This window comes from Scyliorhinus torazame, chromosome 11, assembly GCF_047496885.1.
Source record: "Scyliorhinus torazame isolate Kashiwa2021f chromosome 11, sScyTor2.1, whole genome shotgun sequence".
NCBI lineage: Eukaryota > Metazoa > Chordata > Chondrichthyes > Carcharhiniformes > Scyliorhinidae > Scyliorhinus > Scyliorhinus torazame.
In genome coordinates, this window is record NC_092717.1 from 5,093,940 (window position 1) to 5,120,835 (window position 26,896).

The following is a 26,896-nucleotide window of genomic DNA, read 5'->3' on the forward strand; positions in this document are numbered from 1 at the left end:
TGTCCCCCTGCTAGCTCTTTGAAAGTTATTCAATTAGTCTCACTGCATCTGCTTTTACCCCATATCCGTGCTAATTTATCCAGTTCTCTCTTTAAAGTTATTACTGAATTTGCTTCCACTGAGCTTTCAGACAGCCCATTCACAGCAACACACTGTGCAAGAAAGATTCTCATCTCCATTCTGGTTCTGTGTAAATTATTTTAAGTCATTGCCCTCTGTAAATTATTTTAAATCGATGCCCCCTGGCAATTGAAATAAACTTCTAATTATTAACGAAAGGAAGTGAAGGGAAATGAGAATTGAAATCCCCCTGACCAATGAATAGAAAATCCTCTGCAGTCCTTGGGCAAGGAAGGGAAAAATCAACCCCAGTTTACATTGCTTGATTGCTATCCGGTGAACTTCTGGAACTTGCATGTATGTGGCTGGCAAGAAAGAAGGCATCAGGCTTGGCCTGCTTCCACAGTCAAACAACTGGTCAGTCCTCATGAAGCAAATCTACTTGGCGGCCGCTGGCGTCTGTGATGCTGTGTGCTAGAAGAGAAGAGGAATTTAAAAAAGCAACCTTCCTATGTCCCACACGTGTTTGCTCTGCCAGAGTCTGTTGAGTCAAGTCCTGCTCACTGGACTACTGTCCAGAAGTGGAAATGATCTTTATTCTGCAGCTGCAGAAGAAACTGATTCTTATAGGTTCTGCCATGTACTGTCATAACCCTGGCTAGTAAATGTACTGAGCTAGTATCAAAATCTAGCTGATTGGAAGTAAGCTATTAAACAATTTGAGTATTCCATGGAGAAGAACTGCTTGTTGCACTCATTCGACCTCTAGTGGATCTGGAGGAAACCAGCAGCAGACCTCAAATCTAAAATATGGGGAAGTGGCACAGGGAAATCATTTGTTTCTCTCACTCTCTCAGGAGCCATAACGTGAAAGGGCTGTCTGATCGACATTTTCATTATGCACAGAGGCATAGTAAAGATTGTAATAGCTTTTTCTCCCTTTCCTGTGGAGGCAATAGTCAAGCCTGTTACTAGGACAAGTTCCATTGAATTATATTGAAGTGTAGGGTAGCTACAATGAATTTTAATTTGTTTCAAAGTGCTTTTTTTTCAACTTGATACGGAAAATTATTTGATTATTGCAGCCCTTCTACGTCTTAAAGCTGCAATACCCCAGGTGTAATTTTTAAAATTCCCCGTTGATTAAATTTCCATTGCCTTTTTTCTGTTTTTTAATAAGTTAAATTTTTTACTTTTTCTCTCTTTCAAGCCAGTCCACACACAGAACTTCCCTCAAAGGAAGATTGCAATGAGATATTCTCTCCATACCTACTAATGCTCACAACTTTTCCAATAGACATCCAACATGACAGTTCTTCACTCACTGCTATACTCCTTAAAAACAACATAATAGACACAATAGAAAAATAATCACAAACTTAACCATTAATGTAACTGAGCCATCTTCTAATGACTCCCAACAGCTATTCTTTTACATTCCATGACTGGCTGTTGATGAAGCTTTACTAAGGCCTCAAGCCTGGCTATGATGTTTTCAGTCACCAGACTGGAGCAAGTATATCCATACATAGGCCCCGGTGAGGCCTCCAGCTGAGCAGAATATCAAAGTACATCGCTCTGCAGTTCATCCCATATTTTCCTGCTCCTTTGTTGCATCAAATATTGGTTCTTTCCTCTCCCGCCCAACCTGAGGGCTACAGTTTCCCCCCCCTCTTCTTTTCATACCTGCTTTGACTGCTTCAGATTCAGCTATGCTATACCCCATTTGGTTCCCTTCCTTTTGGCCAGTCAGACCTCCAGCTGAGATCCATGCTTGCCTTCAAAGACTGGGTGATTTGACTCCACACCACCTCCTCCAATGTGGCTTCACCTTGGTCTCTCCCTCACAGGCCTCACCTGAGTGAGAACTGTAAACCTGTTCCTTCCTTCCGTTAGGCACCGATCCCAAGTGCTCTAATCAACTTTACTCCCTCCATGTTTCCCAAACCCACTCCAAACTCTCCTCCATATCAAAGATGGACAGGTCTCTGATAGAAGATATGTTAAGAGATGTTCAGAGTAATTTCTGGAGACATGCATGCCACATTTGCAAATTAGAACATTTTATATTTATTAAACATTCTTTAGTGTCACAAGTAGGCTTACATTAATGCTGCAATGAAGTTACTCCCTAGTCACACATTCCGGCACCTGTTCGGGTACATTGAGGGAGAATTCAGAATGTCCAATTCACCTAACAGCACGTCTTTCGGGACTTGTGGGAGGAAACCGGAGCACCCGGAGGAGACCCACACAGACACGGGGGAGAACGTGCAGACTCCGCACAGACAGTGACCCAAGCCAGCAATCGAACCTGGGACCCTGGTGCTGTGAAGCCACAATGCTAACCACTGTGCTATCATGCTGCCCTTGTGCTACCGTGCTATTTTGTATGAATATAAAATTTGAGCCGATCAATTATGAATGTGACAAATTTGCACATAATGTAAGCAGTGTGCTGCACGATCTCTGCTACGTATGCACGGGGCATCGATATTTGTCACCCATATGTGATATAACGGCTCCTTGTTTTGTCTGAATTCTGGCGGGTTAGTAATTTCTCGCCAAGCTGTAAGGAACGGTGAGTTGCATATTGTATTCAGCAGAACCGCCACCCCTCTAGTTAGTCAGTCAGTCAGTGTCTTTGAGATTGCTGTCGGTTTTGCTCAGCCAGGAGGGCAAATATGACAGATGCAAACTGCCCAGAGCTGGCAGTGTCCAGTCTTCCTCTTAAAGACTCTCCAAGCCACTAAATAACTCCAAACTACAAGTTGCCTTGAGGCAAACGAGACATTTAATAGAACAGACTTCCTAATAAAACAGCTCACAACAGAATTGCTAAAGCTGAATGACCAAAGCTCGGCAACAGCAGTGTTCAATAAATTGAAGTTGCAGGCTGCATTAAAAAAAACCAATGATTTCTCTCTGCAATGTTTTCAATCCATCTGATAAAGATGATTGTCTTTGATAAAGATGATTGTCTTCAACAAAAGTGCATAACTGGACTGCTGGGCTGGCAAGTTTAATTATAGGAAATCAATGCACTTTTTGTTTGTTAGCTAATGTCCTGTATCAACAAAGAATTCAATTTAAATGTCAGTTTTAAGTTTTGTGATATGAGTTTTCTTGTACAAAATGGGTGTGATGGCTTATCCAGTATAATGGTGGTTTAGATTATGAATGTTATTGGGGTTCCCATATAGTTCAGCCAGTGCATTGTAGGTATGTATGTTCTTAATATCGATAACTTAATCCTGACATCAATCATCTCTTCTCTTCCAAATGAAACGGGGTCTAGTCCCTATCTCTCTTCCTCCCCTTTCCACGCAGTGTCCAGCATTGTGGGCTTGATTTTCATCGTCCTCTCACCTGGTGGGAATAGTGTGTTTTGTAGGATTGTGGTGATTAATAATGTGGTGGGTGGCAAGGTGGCACAGTAGTTAGCACTGCGCCAAGGACCCGGGGTCACTTCCAATGTTGGGTGACTGTGTGCAGTTTGCACACTCTCCCCGTGTCTGTGTGGGTTTCCTCCGGGTGCTCCGGTTTCCCCCCACAGTCCAAAGATGTGCAAGTTGAGTGGATTGGCCATGCTAAATCGCCCCTTAGTCTTCAAAGGTTAGGTGGGATGCGGGCATAAGGCGGGAGAGTGAGCCTGGGTGGGGAGCACTTTCGGAGGGTCGGTGCAGGCTTGATGGGCTGAATCTCTTTCTGCACTGTAGGGATTCCATGAATAACAAGCTGACTGTTTACTGTATTACGCCATTGTATTTGTGCTGGCTTTAAAGTTAGCTGAAGTTCCTGTTGCAGGCAAGCAAGGGTCTCATTTAAATTGAAATGTCAGGACCCACTGGTGTATTAGGTGTCACAATGAGAGCAGGGTGGTATGACTGGTGTCAACCCCAACAGCCGAGCCACAGAGGGAGATAAGTGGTTGGAAAAGGCCAAAGTGACTTTCGAAAATTCCTTCTGCATAAATGCTCGTGGGCTAGGAGTAACAGGAGTGGTCTCATTCCCTCCATCCCCCCTTAGCTCCGACTTTGTCTCTCCCCCCTGCCTTTGGTTTTCAAAGCTACTGCCCAACTAACTTTTAAGCAATGGACCATCGTTTTGATCAGATGTCAAACGGGCCTTTATTTGCTCCCTCAAAGTGGATATAAAAGACCTTCTAGCGCTATTTTGAAGTAAAGCATGGCAGTTCTCCCCCATATTCTGGCTAATATTTATTCCTCAAATCAACATCACAAAAACAGATTATCAAGTTGCTGTTGGGGGGATTTTTCAAAACATCATTTGCAGGATGTGGCTTCACCGGCTTGGACAGCATTTATTGCCCATCCCGAGTTGCCCTTGACAAGGTGGCGGTCAGCTGCTTTTTGAACCGCTGCAGTGCACAGATGAGCTGTTGTTACGTTATGTGTAACGGTGACTACACGTCAACAGAACCTCATTGGCCATAAGGCAATTTGGGAAGTCCTGAACTTATGAAAGGCATTATATAAATGCAAGTGTCAAGAAAACCTATCAGGAGAGCCCATGAAGTTGTAATATTTTATGGTTGATAATAGTCTGGTCATATTTTTCGTAACTTAGTAAGGATGGTTACAATACCAGGATAGATTTGAATGGGTTGTTGTGATTCGTAGGAATCGTGCTGTGGGACGGCAAGGTGGCACAGTGGTTAGCACTGCTGCCTCACAGCGCCAGGGACCCGGGTGCAATTGAGGCTTTGGGTAACTGTGGAGTTTGCACTTTCTCCCCGTGTCTGCGTGGGTTTCCTCCGGGTGCTCCGGTTTCCTCCCACAGTCCAAAGATGTGCAGGTGAGCTGGATTTGCCATGATTAAATTGCTCCCTTAGTGTCCAGGGATGTACAGGTTAGGGTGGTTACGGGGATGGTGGGAGAGTGGGCTTATAGGGATAGGGCGCTCTTTAAGAAGGTCAGTGCAGACTCGATGGGCCGAATGGCCGCCTCCTGTACTGTAGAGATTCTATATGCAAGGTGTGAAAGAACGATTTATCATACTTTACCTATGATACCTAAAAGCTAAAGTGAAGAGATGAAGTTAATCAATTCTGGGAGAAAGCAGTTCTAAAGAGACTGGGTGAGATAAAGGAGAGATCAAGGGAAAGAATGTATTTAAGGAGGTGCAGTAACCTGTGAAGGGAGTTGTTTCAAATCTAAGTAGACAGCAGGAATGACTGGTCAAACTCCCAGCAAGCAGTGTGAATGAAGCCAGACCTAAAATGGCAACTGCTGGTAACATCAGAGGGAAGGAACCCCAAGACATAATTAAAGGCACCATGATAAAAGTTATTGGGCTTTTATGGATCTTAAATGCTATGAGGTGTTGCTCAACAGATCAGGATGGTTAACTCTAAAAGTAGTTAAATTAAGATTGTTTGGAACTGTTTAAAATATTGGTACTGTTTGAAGCCATTGTCTTATTTAAGTATAATTCTATTTTATTTTATGCTTTCTCCTATTTCTTACTTTGCTATAAAATTGCCGTTCGTGTCCAAAAAGGTTAGGTTGGGCTACAGGGATAGGGTGGAGGTGTGGACTGAAGTAGGGTGCCCTTTCCAAGGGCCGACGCAGATTCAATGGGCCGAATAGCCTCCTTCTGCACTATAGATTCTATGAAGTAGTCGAGGACATAATTTTTGGATTTCAAAACCTCTCGTACTGTACAAATTGCAAACTGAGGGCAGTTTCAAGTTTCCCTTGTGGGATTTGAACTCATTGGCATTTACCATCAGCTGTGCCCTTAACACAATTCTTTCTATATTCAGCACACACCTTTCAAAACCAGATAGGTCATGAAGGAGGTTTGGCACCTTTACTGTAATTGCTTCAACACCTTTATATCCTTTTAATTTTAATTTTGTAAAGGTTACTGAGTGGAAATTAGTTGTAAATGTAATATCTTTGCAGTAGGTGCTTTGTATCCTGAAGCTTTAGGCATCTCATTAATGCAGCTTTTAAGTTCTAGCTTTCTGCTGATTAGTGCCGATTACTGTAGTACTTGTTACTTATCAGAATGATGTGTGCTGGAAAACATCAATTTGAAACAGAGCCTGAGGAGTTTTATTTAATTATTGCCCTCAAGTGAAATGAAAAGTTCTATACTTTGTTTGGATGGGGGAAGGGAAAGAATGCAACCTTTAATTTTCCGAATACTTTTGGAATTCTCAAGACTGTCCACTTCATATGCAATTTGTCACTGCAGAAGGTAATATCAAAACTCCAGCAGCCAATCCCTAATTGTAAACTCCCACAAACAGCAGGGTGATTAGGAACAAATAATCTGATTTGTTTGTGATTCGACTGTTGCTGTAAGGCCAACATTTGTTGCCCATCCAAAATTGCTCGAGAAGGTGGTGGTGAGCTGCTTTCTTGAACTGCTGTAGTTCATGTGGTGTAGGTGTACCCACAGTGCTGTTAAGGAGGGGGTTCTAGGACTTTGACTAAGTGACGGTGAAGGAACGATGATGTAGCTCCAAGTCAGGGGGATGTGACTTCCAGGGGAATGTGTAGGTGGTGGGTTACCTATGCATTGGCTGCCTTTGGCCTTCTAGGTGATAGAGATCATGGGTTTGGAAGGTGCTATCGAAGGAAGCTTGGTGAGTTGCTGCAGTGCATCGCAGATGGTTCACACTGCTACCACTGTGCATTGGTGGTGGAGGATGAATGCTTAAGGTGGTGGATGGGGTGCCAATCAAACGGGCTGCTTTGTCCTGGATGGTGTTGAGCTTCTTCAGTGTTGTTGGAACTGCAGTAATCCAGGCAAGTGGAGAGCATTCTATCATACTCCTAACTTTGCTTTGGAGATAGTGAACAGGCTTTGGGGAATCAGGAGGTGGGTTACTCATGGCAGAATTTCCAGACTGTGGCCTGCTGTTGTAACTGCAGTATTTACCCAGTTCAGTTTCTGGTCAATTGTAACCCCAGGATATTTATAGTGAGAGATTCAGTAATGGTGAGTAATCCCATTGATGGTAATAATAATCTTAGTGTCACAAGTAGGCTTACATTAATGCTGCAATGAACTTACTGTGACAATCCCCTAGTCTCCACACTATGGCGCCTGTTCGGGTACACTTGAGGGAGAATTCAGAATGTCCAATTCACCAAACAAGCACGTCTTTCGGGACTTGTGGGAGGAAACCGACGCAGACACGGGGAGGAAACCGACGCAGACACGGGGAGAACATGCAGACTCCGCACAGACAGTGACCCAAGCCGGGAATCAAACCCGGATCCCTGTTGCTGTGAAGCAACAGTGCTATCCACTGTGCTACTGTGCCGCCCATCGAGGGTAAATGGTTGGATTCTCTCGCTGGACTGGTCATTGCCTGGCACTTTGTGGCATGAATGTTACTTGCCACTTAGCCCTGAATGTTGTCCAGGTTTTGGTGCGCACAGCATGACAGCTTCAAGATCTGAAGAGTCACGAGTGATGCTGGGTATTGTGAAATCATTAGCTAACATCCCTTGTTTTAGTCCTGTGATGGAGGGAAAGTCATTGATGAAGTAGCTGAAGATCGTTGGGCCTAGGACAACACACTGAGGAACTCCTGCAGTGGTGCTGTCCTCCGACAACCATGGCTATCTTCCTTTGTGCTAGAAATGACTCCAACTAGGGGAGAGTTTTTCCCCTGATTACCATTGATTTCATTTTGTAAGGATTCCTTGATGCCATACTTGGTTAAATGCTGCCCTGATGTCAAGGGCAGTAACTCCAAGGTTGTAATGAGGTCTGAAAACACATTGCCCTGGCAGAATTCAAACTGAGAATGAGTGAGCTGGTGATTGTTGAATAAATGCCACTTGATAGCACTGTTGACAACACCTTCCACCACTTGGCTGATGATTGAGAGTAGACTGATGGGGCAGTAATTGGTTAGATTGGTGCTACATTTCAGATGTTACGTTAAATATAGACCACCAAGTGGCATTTATTCAACAATCACCAGCTCACTCATTCTCAGTATGAATTCTGCCAGGGCAATGTGTTCACCTGAGGAAGGAGCAGTGCTCCAAAAGCTAGTGACATCGAAACAAACCTGTTGGACTTTAACCTGGTGTTGTAAGACTTCTTACTGTGCCCAATAAATCAGTAAAGAGTTGAGAAGAAACGTTTTAACTCAAGAGAGTGTTGAGAATGTGGAACCTACTACCACAAGGCGTGACTGAAGCCAATACTTTAGAAGCGTGTCAGGGGAAACTAGACGAGCACATGAAGGAGAAAGGATTGGTGGATTATGACAATAGATAAAGATGGTAGGAGACGCGAGTGGACATAAATACCAACTGGACTGGTTGGCCGAATGGCTTGTTTCTTTGCCGTGTATACAATGTACTCCTGAGCAACTGTTCCTCCTCAGTCACCTTGGATGTGAGAAAGATCAACATCTGCCTGTGTTCTCTGATGATCACCATCCAGTATTTTGTGCAGGAAAAGCATGTACCCAGACATTGGATGAAAGCAGGACCTTGGCTTACCTGTCCTTCTATGTTGAGTGGGTGGTCTCTAGAAAACATACATTGACGTCTTTGGGAGAGAGAACAGGAAAGAAATTGACACCAAAGAAAGGGCGTATGGGTATCTATAGTTGTTTGGGATCAATCGAGTGAGCTGGTGTTGGAATGGAATACAGTGCCACCTAGGCTTTAAGGTCAAGGTGAATGCATCCCACTCTACTCTCTTATGCAAGTGGAAACATAGTGCATCTTTTAAGCGAAGGTTGAGAGGATTCGAGGCAATGCCTACATGTGGCTATGCTCCTGTCTTACTACTACAAAAAACTGGGTGAAATCTTGAAATATGATTGTTTCAAAAATCAAATTAATATTAAACTAAGTTTCTTGGATGTCAATAATTTTAGATTTTGATAAATTACCAAAACATTCTTTGCTATAAAGTGTAATATCAGATAGATTATAAAATCAACATACTTGGAACACAGAGCTAAATTTTTAATATGTTCAAATTGTCTTATTTTCAACAGAGTGCGCTGGCAATGAGCTTTGCCTTTGGAAGCCAACTTTTAGTTGTTTGTCTTTAGCAAACCCTGCTGTACATGCTCAGTGAATACTAATGCAAGCTATAAACTGTCTGCAAGCGTGGAAAGAAAAATACTTCCATTTATATATCACCTTTCATGACCTCGGTGCAAGAGAAGACTAATTGTACTGATTTTTGTGTTTCAAAGATATTGATTTTTTTTTTCTGCCATTGCATTTTGTTGAGGTGAATGACTGTGATTCAAATGTTGAAAGAACTCAGTTTAGCAGCCAGCTAGACATGAAGTCTCCTGAGTGTGGGAAAACATTTGTCTTCGAATTGTTGGTTATTCTGATCATGGCTGTGATTTTTCTTTTTAGCTGTAGCTGAAGTGAAACTTCGAGAGGATCAGTACACCCTGGACCATATGTGTGTCTTTGGCATGTACAACTATCTGCATTGTGACAGGTGGTATCAAGACAGCGTCTATTATATTGATCAGCATGAGAGAGTCATGCACCTGGCTATCACTTTGGTAAGTTGGTCTTATTATATCTCCATTTAATTTCTTAAAACGACATATGCTGCGAACTTGTGAAAAATTGAGAGGTATTAAACATTATCTTCTCAAAGGAAACTGTCAGTTCAAATATCTGTGTTGTCTGTAGTAAGAGTAGCCTGGAAAGAGTTGTATTTGACTTGATAGGGAAGGTTGCAACAGATGGAGTCCATAGCTTCAGTAATTTTCCATTTTAAAATGTGGTTTGCTTCCTCCCTTAGGGAGCAATGAACCTGCCATACCTGTTCACATACACAAGGACATAAGAAATAGGAGCAGGAATAGACCATAGGGCCCTTTGAGCCTGCCATTTCATACGGTCATGACTGACCATCGACCTTCAATTCACTTTGTCACCTGCTCCCTACAAAACTTAATACCTGAGGAACCAAAAATCTGTCCAAATATGTTCAAAGCATGCACAAACTCGAGGGTAGAAAGTTCGAAAGATAATCTTTATTGTCACACGTAGGCTTACATGAACACTGCAATGAGGTTACTGTGAAAAGTCCCTAGTTGCCACATTCCGGCACCTGTTCGGGTACAGGGAGGGAGAATTCAGAATGTCCAAATGACCTAACAGCACGTCTTTCGGGACTTGTGGGGGGAAACCGGAGCACCCGGAGTAAACCCATGCAGACAGGGGCAGAACATGCAGACTCCGGACAGACTCTCAACCCTTTGATTGAAGAAATTTCTCCTCATCTCAGTCCTAAATGATCAGCCCTCTTATCCTGAGACTGGGCCATCATGTTTTAGAATCTCCAACCTCTCGGTGTCTATCCTGTCAAGCCCCTTCAGAATCACGTATGTCTCAATGAGATCATCTCTCATTTCTTCTAAATTGCAGGGAGTATCCCTACGTTCTGCCCGGCGCTTGGCCAGGTCCGCTGCAATATCCTGGTACAAGCGGATGGTGTGTCCGTCTCACTTGCATGCCCCCCTGTTCTTCGCCCACCTCCGGATCCGCTCTTTATCCTGGAATCTGTGGAGCCTCACTATCATTGCCCGTGAAGACTTGGGTCTCTGCCAGAGTGGCCCGTGTGCCCAGCCTACCTCCGGAGGCTTGGCGAAGCCCTCCTGCTCGACCAGCTTTCTGAGCATCAATGCCACGAACTCTGTCGGGTTCCTCCACTCCATACCCTCCGATAGTCCGTCGATCCGCAGGTTCCGTCAGAGGGACCTGTTTTCTTGGTTATCAACATATCCCCTCAGTGCCTTGCTGTCACCAACCTTGCCACCTGGGCTTCGAGCGAGGTGCTCCGCTCTCCCTGGTCCGTGGCTGCCTTTTCGAGGACCCGCACCGTTGCCTTTTGGGTCCCTCGTCTGCGCTCTGTCCATTGCCTCCTTTAGGAGGGCCAACTATTGCTGGCTCCACCACCACCATGAGGTCCTCTTTTAACACCTCTCTGTGCTTCTGGAGTTCCATTATGATGAACTTTTTGCACTTTTGGTGCCTGTTTGGTGGGATTGGAAGGTCTAATCAGAAGTTCTTAGGAGAGATAGTCACCTTTCATGTGACCGCTCAGCTCTTGGCCGCCACTGGAATCGACCCTCCCTTCCTTGCATGTACTTTTAAAAGCTCTTACAATCTGTTTTTATATTCCTGACTCCAAGGCCAATATATTCTTCCCGAGGTCTGATGCCTCAAAATGTTTTGGGTGCACTGTCTAACCAGGACTTTGTAGAGCTAAACATGATTTTCTTTCCCCCTTTGTATTCTAGATATGAATACCAGCATTCCATTTGACCTTTTGAACACTATGGCATTAAATTGTAAAAATAAAATGTGGCAGTAATTTGACTGTTCTAACTATGCTAGCGACTAGATAGTTCCTCCCTTTCCTTCTGGTGCAACTAATATGGGCAAGTGTAAAATTTCATCCTTCAATAAAGCACAGTTGGCTGGTCAGCCGGTTCGTGATGCAGAGCGAGGCCAGCAGCGTGGGTTCAATTCTCGTACTGGCTGAGGTTATTCATGAAGGCTCAGCCTCCTCAACCCCCTTGCCTGAGGTTTGGTGATCCTCCGGTTAAACCACCACCAGTCATCTCTTCCCCCCTCAAAGGGGTAAGCAGTTTCTGGTCATCTGGGACTATGGAGACTGTACACTTGCACTATAAGATCAACCTACAAAAAGGTTTTTCTATCTCTTCTTCTTTCCTCCTTTCTGCTCACGGCATTTTACACAATAACATGGCTTCAAAAGCTATCAAAAACTCTTGCTATTTGATGTCTTGAGTGCTGAGCAAAGAAAAGTAAGTGAGGGTGAGTAAGAATGCAACATTTGATATTAAGGAACATAACATAGAAGTAACATAGAACATAACATATAACATATGAACATAACTTTGGAGCAAAAATCTTGAGTTTGTTTTATCTATATTGCTGCACTTTAATTGTCTGCTAACTTTGGCTGCTTCTCTAATTTTTCCACCTGGGAGAGTGATAATCCTCATCTTTGTGTCCTTTACAAGCGTGTTTTGCAAAATTGTTCCACTGGGACCCACTTTTGCCAGGCGGCTGGCCCTAGCCACCCATGCCACGTTCACTTCCTTTATTGCGAAAGGGGAGACTGGTTGGTCCTCACAATCTCACTCCAATCAGGCTCACAGGGGGAGAGAGCAATGTCCAGTTAGGTGCAGAGTTCAACCAGTTCCTTTGTGCCCTCTTCATCTTTGCGAGAACAGAAAATCCAACCTTGCATGTGTAGGTCATCGTGAAAGGCAATAACAACAAAATGCTTGTTTTACTCCGCACTGGATACTCCTGGGAGATGCTACTCCAAAATGCTGACAGCCTCATGGGCTTTGGGTGTGTTTTTAATGTGGTATCACAGGTCAGATAACAGCAGTGTCGTCTTTTCATTCGGAGTCAGCTGTAAGTTAATAACTGACTCCGGGGTCTCAACCTCAAAATGAATATATCATCCACCACTTTGCTTCAAAATGTGAAACGTTTCCTTTCATTTGCCGGTACTCCTCTGCATATAACACACATGGGCATTGCATCCTTCTTTGCATTGGCACAATGAACAAAACCATGCCTCAAGAAATCATCTTTATACTGCTTTGTTCCAAGTTAAGTTTCTTCTTTGTAGGCTGTTAACCAGAGGCCCTGATACTTTGTACAGAGCTAACATAGCACTGCTCTGTCCTGCTATGATCTCACCCTGCTATTCAACGGCCTCGGGGAGTTTCCGTCCTCTTGAGGCCACACTTTGAGAGATTTCCTGCTGGCGAGCTGATGAACTGAGCTTGCCAGCTGGAATGGCTGTTCTCGGGTCGGGGCGCCATTTTGAGCAGCAACCCCAATCTCCTCCCACCCCAACTTGTAGAGGTCCTTGGGACCCCCCCCCCCCCCCCTCCAATTGTCTGACCCCTGGCAGTGACACCTAGGTATCCTGCGCTGCCAATGGGAGTGCCAGGGTATCAACCTGCCCTGTCCCCGACCACCTGTGGGTTTCTAATGCCCTGCGAGACTGCCTGAGGTGCTGTTACGCCTGGTTTATATTTGTGTGAACCAGTCCTAAACGGCGACTTGGCGAAGTCTTGCAGACGCAGCTGTTGACCCCCGGGCGCCGGGTGAATCACGGTGTCTGGCTGTTTGAATCTCATTTAAATATCCAGATCATCGCGCAGAGCAAGTCGGGGGACTCGCAATTGGCATGACGCTCGGCAAATTGTCCTTTTGGTGTTCTTGCATAATTCACCCATTGCACCCAGATCTGCAATGGGGTCGCTGAATCGATCCCATTATAACCAATGGATCCACTATCTCCACTCCACATCCTTTAACTCTCTAGGATATAGGCCAACAGGCCCTGGAGACTTTTCTGCCTTATTCCAAATAGTTTGTTTAATACTTTTTCCCCATTGTTTATCATTGTTCTATTACCTCTGCATTACCTGGTACAATTGGGATTTTACTAATGTCCTTCACCGTGAAAACTGAGGCAAAGTATTGATTTGGCATTTCCCACTATTAACTCTCTGGTCCCATCCTCCAAGGAACCAACATTCACTTTAGCTACTTTCTTCCCTTTTATATATTCCTGGAAGCTTTTGCTAGGCTTTTTTATATTTTGGCTAGTTTTCTTTCATAATTTTCCTTTACTCTTTTTATTACTTTTTTAGTCACCCTTTGTTGATCATTAAACGTTTCCCAATCTTCCAGCCTACCACTGGCTTTTGGAATATTATTTACTGTATTTTTTGTCTTTGTTACCTTTAACTTATTTGCTTAGATGTTTTCCCCCCCTTCTTACAATCTTTTTCCTCTCTGGAATATATTTCAGTTGGAGGAATTGAATATCTCCTTAAACAACTGTCACTGCTCATCAGCTATGTTGCCTTTTAGTCTTCCTGCCCAGTCCACTAGAGCAGGATTGATCTATGCACTGCTAGTTCTTTTGGCATTTGTCAGTTCAGTTACACAATTGATCTAAATCTTTTATGAATTTTAGTTGTATCCTTTGTCTCTGCTGCTTGCTTGTTTTGTGTCGAAAACTTTGCACGTGATAGTTGCTTTCTGCACCCAGGTAACCTGGGTCGAAGCATTTATTGTTTTGGTGCTCCAGCCAACAGAACTCCTCCCTCAGTCTGACAGTACATCCTGATGTATATTCTTTGTTAAACCAATCAGAAGGCATCTGATAAAGTGCAGATTGCTTTTCCCTTCCACACCGTTTCTCCCAGTGCATTGTTACTGCCTGTAATGTCCTTAAACCCTTAACTGCTGTTTCCACAGGCTATCGGTTCATTAGTTCAGGTTCCGGTACATTGATGATTCCTATCTGTAGGCTGACAGTGCACAATAAACTGTCCTTTTGTCCCTGTAAGGTGTCTGGCTTCTCCTCCAGCACTTTTTCTTCAGTAGGTTCTGAATATAGAATCTGACTGTTCAGTCGGCAAATCCACACTGACTTCATTGTGGTTTTTCACAATAACTGTTCATCTTGGGCATAGATAGGTTCTTGATTAATAAGTGGATCAGGGGTTATGGGGAGAAGGCTGGAGAATGGGGATGAGAAACATATCAGCCATGATTGAATGGCGGAGCAGACTCAATGGGCCGAATGGCTTAATTCTGCTCCTCTGTCTTATGATCTTGTATTACCGTCGCATTTTCCTTTACTTTGGGGATGGGTTTCGTCACAATCTGTTACATATATCTGGCTCATAGGTGGCCCTCTAGCTTCCTTTGCGATCCCCTGTGAAATTTCAACTAGGTGAGGCATCTCCTTTTGGCTTGCTTGTTTGGAAACTTTCGATGTCCCTATCTAAATCTTTAAACATATTTCTGCTAACCATACCTCCAGTGCAATCCCTTCAACTTCTACTTTTACCTTGACTCCTGTTATAACCTGCCTGAATCCTATTGGCTGGGGACATTTGGGTATCCCATGTCTTGGGAAGTATGAGCACCCCCAATGAGGAGGGGGGGGCGGGGCAATCACTAGCTGTAGAAATAGAACTGGCCAGACTGGGGAAGCAGCGGTGAGATAGAGAGAGGGAAGCAGCGGTGAACAACTATTGCTACTGTGTACATATTATTGTAAATAAAGTTACTTTCTGTTTGACTCTACAAACTCGTGCTGGATTCTTCATGGCCCTCGCAAAACTGGCAACGAGGGTTAAAGTTGGATAGCTGTCTACACACAATGGATGCGTTACTACCTCCAGGCAAATAACATCACCGAAAATTAATGTCAGGTGGTCATTTTGCTAACCGCCTGTGGCGCACATACGTTTGGGGTGATGAGCCGTACGTACCGAGCCGCCCTGACAGTAAAAAGTTTGATGAACTTGTAACTATGGTGGGACAACATTTTAACCCAATCCCGTCTGCGATAGTCCAAAGTTACTGGTTTAACACTGCAGAGAGGACCCCTGGAGAATCCCTTGCTGACCAGGGTATGTGAAGTACTGTGACTATGGTGAAACTTTGTCTGAGATGTTACGAGACCGTTTGGTTTGCGGCATCAACGCGGCCACCCAGAGGAAACTGTTAGCCAAGCCGCCATTGAGTTTTCAACAGGCCATCCAGAGAACGTTGTCCTGGGAGAGCCCAGAACGGGGAGTGCAGGAGCTACAGGGAATGGAGATGCGTGCCTTGGGGCACAGCCCCTTCCATCCAAAAGCGTCTCTCCGTACCCCTGCCGTATCTTGGGTGGGGTGCTGTAAGGGCCCACGCCGGTGGCCATCAGATGTTCCTTCCCGAAGGGAACCTTCTCTAGAACCAATGAATGAGGAGCCGTGACAGTATAGGACTTGTGGCCGCCGACCCCGGCGCGGACACCAGTCCTGGCCGCATCAGAGGGACCGTCTATCTGGCAGGAGCTGGGGCAAATCCCAGGGGCCGTATTGTCCATTTGGATGAACCCAAGGATGCTGCTCACGAGGATGTGGAGACGGAGACGATGCCTGCAGCTGCATTGTGTGGCAGCCCTTGAGTGACCCCCATTAAGGAGACGGTACGGGTCAGTGGAGAGAGAGAGAGACAGGACCAGACTTTTCTGTCTGAATCCAGCAGCCAAATATGAAAACGAAAGCAAAAAACTCAGAGCCACAAAGAAGCCAAAGCGAAAAGTAAAACTCAGCACCACAGCCCAGCTCCACCCACAAAACTCAGCACCACAGCCCAGCTCCAGCTGTCACGGCTCCTCATTCATTGGTTCTTCACATACTGATGCCATGTGATAAGACAAAACATTTCTTAAAGGGACACCCCCATGACGGTGTACAAACCCTTGCATTGACCGATACACAGGCTGGCCACCTAATAAAGGGGGAAACCATTGGACACTGCAGGGACTACGTTGACCCCTGTCACTTAGGACACCAGGCGGGGAGTTTCCCGCTCATTGTAGTGCGCGGCCATGGGCCTAGCCTGTTGGGTCGGGACTGGTTGCGCCATTTGCGGCTGCAAAGGAAGCACATTCTTCAAACGGGTTCTGGAGGTACTAGGATGATACCCAGAAGTAGTCCAGCCCAGTTTAGGGGTCGTGGCTTGCATTCAGGTTGACCCGGAAGCCACGCCGCGGTATTTATGGGCACGCCTGGTGCCTTGCGCCTTGCTCGAGAAAGTAGAAGCGGAGCTTAGTCATCTGGAGTCCCTGGGTATTATTTTTAAAAAATAATAATTTTTATTAAAGTTTTCACAAAATATCAACAACAAAATGTAAAAGGAACCCAATAGAATTAAATACAAAACAAAACCCAGTGCCCCCCTCCCCCCATATATAAATAATATATTAACACCCGCCGAAACACATAGCAAACATAGCAAATATATACACCCCCTCAGATCCCCCAATATAGACAAACAAAAATAAAATAGAACCCCCCCACCCTCCCCGCCGGGTTGCTGCTGATGCTGACCATTGTCTACCGTTCTGCCAGGAAGTTGCCACCGCCTGAAGAACCCTTGCACCAATCCCCTTAAGGCAAATTTCACCCTCTCCAATTTAATAAACCTCACCATATCGTTGATCCAGAATTCCACGCTTGGGGGCCTCGCATCCTTCCACTGAAGAAGAATCCTTCGCCGGGCTACCAGGGACGCAAAGGCCAGAATACCGGCCTCTTTTGCCTCCTGCACTCCCGGCTCCTCTGCAACCTCAAATATTACGAGCCCCCAGCCCGGTTTGACCCTGGATCCTACCACCCTCGACACCTTCCTCGCTACGACCTTCCAAAATTCCTCCAGCGCTGGGCATGCCCAGAACATATGGGTGTGGTTTGCTGGGCTCCCTGAGTACCTAACACACCTGTCCTCACCCCCAAAAAACCGGCTCATCCTTGTCCCGGTCATGTGTGCCCTGTGCAGCACCTTAAACTGTATGAGGCTGAGCCTCGCGCACGAAGAGGAAGAGTTCACCCTCCCTAGGGCATCTGCCCAAGTCCCCTCCTCGATCTCCTCCCCCAACTCCTCCTCCCACTTACCTTTCAGCACCTCAACCGAGGCCGCCTCCTCCTCCTGCATCACCTGGTATGTTGCCGAGATCTTCCCCTCTCCAACCCACGCCCCCGAGAGCACCCTGCCCTGTACCGTGCGTGGCGGCAGCAGCGGGAATTCCACCACTTGCCGCCTGACAAATGCCCTCGCCTGTAGATACCTAAAGGCGTTTCCCGGCGGGACCCCGTACTTCTCCTCCAGCTCACCCAGGCTCGCGAACTTCCCATCCACAAACAGGTCCCCCAACCTTCTTATCCCTGCCCTGTGCCACCCCGAAAACCCTCCATCTATTCTCCCTGGGACAAACCGGTGGTTCCCCTGTATCGGGGTCCACACCGAGGCCCCCACTCCCCCCCCCCCCCCCCCCCCCCCCCCTGTGCCGCCTCCATTGCCCCCAAATTTTGAGGGCAGCCGCCACCCCCAGGCTCGTGGTATACCTCATGGGAGGGAGCGGCGCCATTGCCAGCGCCTCCAGACTCGTACCCACACAGGACGCCGTCTCCAGCCTCTTCTCTGCAGCCCCCTCCCCCTCCATCACCCACTTGCACACCACCGCCGCATTGGCGGCCCAGTAGTACCCACTGAGGTTGGGCAGCGCCAGTCCCCCCAAACCCTACTCCGCTCCAGGAACACCCTTCTCACCCTTGGAGTCCCTCGCGCCCACACAAATCCCGTTATGCTCCTGTTGACCTGCCTAAAGAAGGCCTTCGGGATAAGAATGGGGAGGCACTGGAACAGGAACAAAAACCTTGGGAGCGCCGTCATCTTGACTGACTGCACCCTACCCGCCAGGGTCAGCGGCAATGCGTCCCACCTCTTAAACTCCTCCATTTGCTCCACCAGCCTCGTGAAATTAAATCTATGCAGAGCCCCCCAGCTCTTGGCCACCTGGGCCCCCAAATACCTGAAGCTCCTCTCCGCCCTTTTTAGTGGGAGCTCGCCAATCCCCCTCTCCTAGTCCCCTGGGTGAACCACAAACAACTCGCTCTTCCCCATGTTGAGCTTGTACCCGGAGAAATCCCCGAACTTCCTGAGGATCATCATTACCTCCGGCATTCCCCCCACCGGGTCCACCACATATAGCAGCAAGTCGTCCGCATAGAGCGACACCCTATGCTCCTCCCCACCCCGCACCAGCCCCCTCCAGTTCCTCGACTCCCTCAGTGCCATAGCCAGGAGTTCAATCGCCAGCATGAAGAGCAGGGGGGACAAGGGACACCCCTGCCTCATCCCTCGATGCAACCGAAAGTACTCCGACCTCCTCTTGTTCGTGGCCACGCTCGCCATCGGGACCTCGTACAACAGCCTAACCCACCTGACTAACCCCTCCCCAAACCCGATCCTCTTCAGCACCTCCCACAAGTCCCCCCACTCTACACTATCGAAGGCCTTCTCAGCGTCCATCGCCGCCACTATCTCCGCCTCCCCCTCCCTCGCCGGCATCATAATAATGTTCAGGAGCCTCCGCACATTCGGGTTCAACTGCCTCCCCTTCACGAACCCCGTCTGGTCATCGTGGATGACCTGCGGCACACAATCCTCAATTCTCGTGGCTAAGACCTTCGACAGCACCTTGGCATCTACATTTAACAATGAAATCGGCCTGTAAGACCCACACTGCAGGGGATCCTTGTCCCGCTTCAGGATTAAGGACATCAGTGCCCGGGACATCGTCGAGGGCAACGCCCCCCCCCCCCCCCTCCCGTGCCTCATTGAAGGTCCTAACCAGCAACGGGCCAGACAGGTCCACATATTTTTTGTAAAATTTGACTGGGAAACCATCCGGGCCCGGTGCCTTCCCTGCCTGCATGCTCCCTATCCCTTTGGCCAGCTCCTCCAACCCAATCGGGGCCCCTAATCCCGCCACCAGTCCCTCCTCCACCTTCGGGAACTTCAGTTGGTCAAGAAAGCGGCCCATCCCTCCCTCCTCCAGCGGGGGCTCGGACCGATACAGTTCCTCATAAAAGTCCCTGGAGACCCCATTGATGCCAACCCCACTCAGCACCACACACTCTTCTCCCCGCCCCCCCACCCCCCCCCTTTCCTTAACTCCCCCAATCTCCCTAGCTGCGTTCCACATCCGAAGCTGATGAGTCAGCATCCAACTTGCCTTTTCCCCATATTCATAAATCGCCCCCTGGGCCTTCCTCCACTGCACCTCTGCCTTCCTGGTGGTCAACAGGTCGAATTCGGCCTGGAGGCTACGCCTCTCCCTCAACAGTCCTTCCTCCGGCACCTCCGCATACCTCCTGTCAGCCCTTACCATCTCCCCCACCAGCCCCTCCCTCTCCCTCTGCTCTCTCCTCTCCTTGTGGGCCCTAATGGAGATCAGCTTTCCCCTAACCACCGCCTTCAGCACCTCCCAGACCATCCCCACTCGGACCTCTCCGTTATCGTTGGCCTCCAGGTATCTCTCTATGCTTCCTAGGACCCGCTCGCTCACCTCCTCGTCCGCCAACAGCCCCACCTCCAAGCGCCACAACGGGCGCTGGTCCCTCTCCTCCCCCAGCTCTAGGTCTACCCAATGCGGGGCGTGATCCGAAATGGCTATCGCCGAGTACTCGGTATCCTCTACTCGCGCAATCAGCGCCCTGCTCATAACAAAAAAGTCGATCCGGGAATAGGCCTTATGAACGTGCGAGAAGAATGAACATTCCCTAGTCCCCGGCCTTGCAAATCTCCAAGAGTCCACCCCTCCATCTGGTCCATAAATCCCCTCAGCACTTTAGCCGCCGCCGGCCTCCTACCCGTCCTCGTACCTGTCGCCATTGTCTGTCACAATGCTCGACGCCTCGAATGACACCCTCAATCTTACCTGGTCTGCCACCTTCAGGTGTGTCTCCTGGAGCATGACCACATCCACCTTCAGCCCCTTCAGGTGCGCGAACACCCGGGTCCGTTTAACCGGCCCGTTCAGCCCCCTTACGTTCCAGGTTATCAGCCGGATCAGGGGGTTACCCGCCCCCCACCCCCGCCGACTAACCATAACCCCTCCTCGGCCAGCCACGCGCCCGCGCCCCACGCCCGGCCCGTTCCCCACGGCGGCAGACCCCAGTCCCAACCCCCTCTACTCGCTCCAGCTCCCCATGACCATACCAGCAGCAACCCGGTTCCCCCCCACCCCCCAGCTAGGACACCTCCTAGCCGCATTGCTCCCCCCCCATTGCACCCCCGCAAGTCAGCTGACTCCTGCTGACCCCGGCCGCTCCCGCCTCTGCTTCGACTCCTCCCATTGTGGGACTTCCCCTCCCCCTCCATTACCCACCAGCAGGCTACTCCCCCTTCCATCCCAAGCGCGGGAAAAAAAACCCGCGCTTTCCACCTGCCCGGCCCAGCCTCCTCTGTCGCAGCTCCTTTTACAGGCCCAGTCCCCTCACCCCCGACTCGGGCCTCCCCCTCCCCCGCGGGGCCCCATCCCCCCCCCCCTACCGGCCATCCACCCCCTACTCCGTTTACTTGTCCCCCTCCAAGAGTCCACCCGACAGACCCAACCAAAACAGTGCCCAACCCACCCTAACCACCCACACCGAACCAAAACTGAACAAGAACAAAGAACCCCCCCTCAAAATGTAACACAACAACAACAATCACCGACCATCCCCACGTCCGACCCCCCCATCCCGACTCTCAGTTTGTGTCCAGCTTCTCGGCCTGAACAAAGGCCCACGCCTCCTCCGGGGAATCAAAATAATGGTGCCGCCGCCTTGTAGGTGACCCACAGACGCGCTGGTTGCAGCATGCCAAACTTCACCCCCTTCCTGTGCAGCACCGCTTTCGCCCGATTGTACCCGGCCCTCTTCTTCACCACCTCAACACTCCAGTCCTGATATACTCGAACCTCCGCATTCTCCACCTGCTGCTCCTCGCTTGGCCCACCTGAGTACGCACTCCCGATCAGCGAACCGATGGAACCTCACCACCACCACCCGCGGCGGCTCGTTAGCCTTGGGCCTCCTCGCCAGCACTCGATGGGCCTCTTCCAGCTCCAGGGGCCCCTGGAAGGACCCCACTCCCATCAGCGAGTTTAACATGGTGACCACATAGGCCCCCACGTCCGGCCCCTCCGGGAGGCCCAGGATCAGCAGATTCTTCCGCCTCGACCGATTCTCCATCTCCTCGAACTGTTCCTGCCATTTCTTGTGGAGCGCCTCGTGCGCCTCCACCTTTACCGCTAGCCGCAAGATCTCGTCCTTGTTTTCTGAGATCCTTTACCGGACCTCGCGGATCGCCACCCCCTGGGCCGTCTGGGTCTCCAGCAGCTTGTCTATAGAAGCCTTCATCGGCTCCAGCAGGTCCGCTTTGAGCTCCCTGAAGCAGCGCTGGATAATCTCCTGCTGCTCCTGTGCCCACTGCATCCACGCTGCCTGGTCCCCGCCCGCCGCCATCTTGCTCTTCTTCCCTCTCACTTTCTTTGGCTTCACCACCACTTTATTAGTCACCCCGCTCCTGGTCCAAGCCATACACTGTCGGGGGAATGTTGCAGTCTTCTTCCCACACCGGGAAATCTCGAAAAAATGCTGTTGGGGGCCTTGAAAAGAGCCCAAAAGTCCGTTCCAAGCAGGAGCTGCCGAATGTGCGACTTAGCTCTGCATGGCCGCAACCGGAAGTCGAGCCCCTGGGTATTATCAGGCCTGTCCATTGCGTTGACTGGGCAGCGCCGGTAGTACCGGTAACAAAGCCAGATAACACGATTCACTTGTGCGGCGACCATAAATTTAAGGTGAATACAGCTTCCCCTGATATCCCATGCCCCGCATAGAAGACCTATACGCGAAGCTTACAGGCCGACTGTCGTTCACAAAATTGGATATGAGCCACGCCTATCTCCAACAGGAGTCGGGCGCTGTCTCCTGACAGTATGTTACTATCAATACACTCAGAAGCCTGTGTGAGTATACACGGTTACCCTTTGGGGTGTCCTCTGCCTGTGCGATTTTTCAGCGTGTCATGGAGCCCTTTTCCCCTTATTTGCATAAAACCCTGTAGCTATTCACTTGCATAGCTACAGGCACTGGCCACAATTTACTGGATGGTGGGGGCTTAGCTGGGGGACGCGAGGGGGCGCTCTGGGTTGGAGGGGTCCAGAGGTTGTCGGGCCAGCAGGAGGCTCCCCATATCGCAGATCCAACTTGGATTATTTCCAACCTTCCCCCACGGATTCACCCACCAGCCTAAAATTGAAGCTGGATGCAAAATGGTCCTAACATTTCAGTTGGGGCAGTGTCGGACTTTCCATTTGAGGCCTGCCTGCCCCAGTGCAAAAAATGCACCAGAGTGGATAGCAAACAATTCTGTCCCCTGTCTTGAGTGTAACACCCCCTGTTGATTTTTCTTAGGAAAGCCAACCGTTTGCTTTTATATGCCCATACCTTACACACTGAAGTCACACGGGGGGGGGTTAGGGCTTCTGCTGGTTTATCACACTGGTTCCTTTTAAAAGTTGGAGATTGATCTGTATCCCTTCCCTATCTCTCCATAGATGACGGGGAAAAAGATTGAGTTAACTATTCAGATTAACTCTTCTGTGTTAGTGGGGAAAGGGTTTATTGAATTCCGTTTGTCTAGAATTCTTCAAAATTCCTTTCCTTTTCTTGAAGGTTCAAGAAAAATAAAATTTCAGAATCCACTGAGATGAACTTGCACCACTGCAACGAAACAGATTGTCGCGGGATTCTTGAAATGGAGACTAAAATGCCAAATATTGGACTCAATGACACATCGAGAGGCAACCATTGACTAGCTTCTGATGTCATGCTTTTGAATTCTTATTTCCAAATTGTTACGCGGCCTTGTCCATCCCTAATCTGAACCCTACAATTCCCCCACTTGTCCCCACCCTGCATACTGCAATTATCTTGAGCAACCCCAGTTTTATTCACTGATCATTGGAGGCCTTCAGCTACCTAGGACCCTATCTCTGAAACTCTACCTGTGCCTCTCTGCCTTGCTTCCTCCTTTAAGATGCCCCTCAAAGCCTACCTCTTGGGACAAGCTTTTGGCCACTGGTCCTAATATTTATTTTCGTGGCTTGGTGTCAGTTTTTGTTCGATAATTCTCCTGTGAACCACCTTGGAACGTTTTACTATGTTAAAGTCAGTGTATAAATGAGAATTCCTATGAAGCTGATGTGTCGTCACATACACTGATGGGGTGTTTTCTGATACCAATTTTGACTGAAGCAAATTTTACCGGTAGCACAATGGTTAGCACTGCTACCTCACAGTGCCAGGGAGCCGGGTTCAATTCCAGCCTTGGGTCACTGTCTGTGCGGAGTTTGCACTGTCTCCCCGTGTCTGCGTGGGTTTCCTCCGAGTGCTCCGGTTTCCTCCCACAGTCCAAAGATGTGCAGGTTAGGTGGATTGGCCATGATACATTGCCCCATAATAATCTTTATTGTCACAAGTAGGCTTATATTAACACTGCAATGAAGTTACTTTGAAAACCCCCTAGTTGCCACACTCCGGCGCCTGTTTGGGTACACGGAGGGAGAATTCAGAATGTCCAAATTACCTAATAGCACGCCTTTCGGGACGTGTGGGAGGAAACCGGAGCACCCGGAGGAAACCCACGCAGACACTGGGAGAACGTGCAGACTCCGCACAGACAGTGACCCAAGCCGGGAAACTAACCCGGGACCCTGACGCTGTGAAGCAACAGTGCTAACCACTGTGCTACCGTGCTGCTCCCCCCCCCCCCCCCCTTAGTGTGCAGAAGATTAGATAGGGCTACTGGGTTACGGGGATAGGTTGGGGATGTGGGGCCTGGTATGAGGGTTGAATGGCCGCCTGCACTGTATCAATTCTATTATACCAATTTTACTGACGTCACAACCTTTATCACTACAAATGGCAGTTGATTGTCAGTTTTCTTATCAATGTTTTCTTGCCAATTCATGTTGCACTACAAATTCTTGTTTCAGAATCCGCATTAGAAGGTGAAAACATTGTCAGTACCATAGCTAAATCCTTAAAACAGTTTTCATTATGTTTGATGTGCATTCTCTTATGGTGTAGTTATCACTAGATGCAATTGCAAAACATTTCTGGGTTGTTTTGTTTCTTTTCGTGCTTGCTTGTTGCAATAATTATTTCTCCCTAATGTCTGCTTTGATATTTCCCACATGCTTTAGCATAGTCGGAGCACTGAAGCATGAGATCACTGGCTGTTGCTACAACATAAGATTAGAAGCAAGACTTATTCAATACCTTCACTGACTTCTAATGGCTGCCGAAAGCTGTTTATTTTCAGGACAAATATTAGAGAGGGTGGTTCACGACAGAATAAACTCTTCAGTAATGTTGAACCTTATAATGGCATCTATCCTTCCAATGTGACACTTTTAATTGACTAAAAGTGGCTTTCTATGATTGTCTCTCACGCAGGTCGAATTGTTTTAATATATAAAATCTGAACTTATCTCCATTGGCCGTTTAAATAAATATTGCGAAAGAACAGATTAATTCCAGCCAGATATCTGGAAGTCGTTTTGCATTCAGTGTCACTTTTTTACTTTTGATAGCAGAGAAAAACTGTATACTTTAAAGTGGAAAAGCTACCGTCACTGTTTGAAGGTAGGGGTCAAAAGCTGAGAGCAGTACTTTGCCTCTTTTCATGTCGAGAACGATCAAAGAGGAGATGACTGAAAGGAGAAGATGTGTCAACGTTATGAAAAACAGAAAGACATTGAGAATACTGTTGCAAGAAAGAACAAATTTGCTAGAGAAAGGCGATGGAGTGGAGTGACAGAGATAATTCCGGAGTTTGCTTTAAGAATAACAGTGATGCCAACTCACTTGTCATTCAAAACATGCACATAGACCTTCCACTATAGAGAGGGATTCTATTGCCAGGGCGAATAAAAGCGCAGACTACACTGACCCGAACAGGCGGCGGAATGTGGCGACTAAGGGCTTTTCACAGTAACTTCATTGCAGTGTTAATGTAAGCCGACTTGTGACAATAAAGATTATTATTATGCACAGTTAAATGCAGCAAATTGAAATTTACTATCTGAGCTAACGTGTTCCTACCTAGGTTGCGTGTTAAATGTGACATTGCTAATATACTTGGCCATTAACTATATGAAATTGCATCAAGTTGCAGTACTTGCCCACTAATTACCTACGAAAGACACCAGAAAGAATAGGGCTGGTGTTTTCAGGATTAAGTGAATTTTTTAAGGGTATGGGTTATAGAACATAGTTTTTCAAACTTTTTTTGTCTGGGACCCATTTTTACACATCGGCTATCCTTCACGCCAGCCGAGCTTCACGACCCACCATTTTCGCTTATCTTTTATGTGACAGGTGAGCTTTGTCATTCAGTGCTACATTTCTGCTAAGGATTTCAGCTAACGATTTAAGTTCTCACTGCATCCATTGAAAAAAAAATCGAGAGGTTTGTCCTTGAATTCACCATGTTTAGTCGTCAAATGCCATTGAAGTTTTGAGGGTCTTAAACTTTAATTTGCCAGTACTTCCCTGCACATAACACACATGGGCTTTGCATCATGATTTGCAATGGCACAATAAATATAGCCATACCTTAATAAAAATCATCATTATACTGCTTTGTTCTTGATTTCAACTTCTTAATGGCTGATCACCATAGGCCTTGGAGCTCACACCAGCCACTGCTTTGTCCTGCTGTGGATTCTCCTGAGCAGCTCTCTCCAGCAGATTCAGTTGTGAGATCCTGGCCTGCTTGTGTCTCTGGCCCCCTCTTCCTTATTCTGAAATGATCCATTTTAAATTCTTCAATCCTGTTGCTTGCTGCTAACAAAATGGAGGAATTATCTCCGCCCAGGGCACGTGATGTCAGTGTACGGGGCGCGTGACTTGCTCTCTGCCGCCGCTCCAGGCAGGAAGACTCCCATCAATTTCAAAAAAGAAATAAAATCTGGTCCTGGGTCAGCATATACTGACATCAGGTGGAGGCGGTCGCCTCACTGGGCCCCGGGCCTGCGCACTGCTGATGGTGCATGCATGCACAGGACGGCAGACATTCTGAACCGGTCACAGCCGGCATTTCTAAAAGCCGGTTGTGACCGGTAGGCACTACTTCCCACCATCGGGAACGCCGTGACACATGGCCCCGCGACCCTGCCGCCTGTGACTCACCCTGGGTTTACAGTGTTATTGTTATGCATCTCCTTATTTATATCCATTGCTGATATCATCAGTAAGTTGTGTCATCATTTGTTGTTACCTGTGTATATTTATATTTAACTACCAATAGTTTTAATTCTTTTCCATTACTATTATTTTGATGCTTAGCCAATTGTTCCTGTTTTAGGGTCTGGTCTGTATTTTAAACAT

The 26,896-nt window shown here is 47.6% G+C and overlaps 1 protein-coding gene across 1 annotated transcript in view; it reads left to right on the top strand.

The window, feature by feature from the left end:
* Positions 1-26,896, top strand: part of nudcd1 (NudC domain containing 1) — a 122,770-nt gene that overhangs the window by 18,211 nt on the left and 77,663 nt on the right. The window contains exon 2 of the mRNA XM_072466870.1: positions 9,444-9,598. Within this exon, the coding sequence (XP_072322971.1) occupies positions 9,444-9,598 (155 nt within the window). The remainder of the gene's footprint in view (positions 1-9,443; positions 9,599-26,896) is intronic.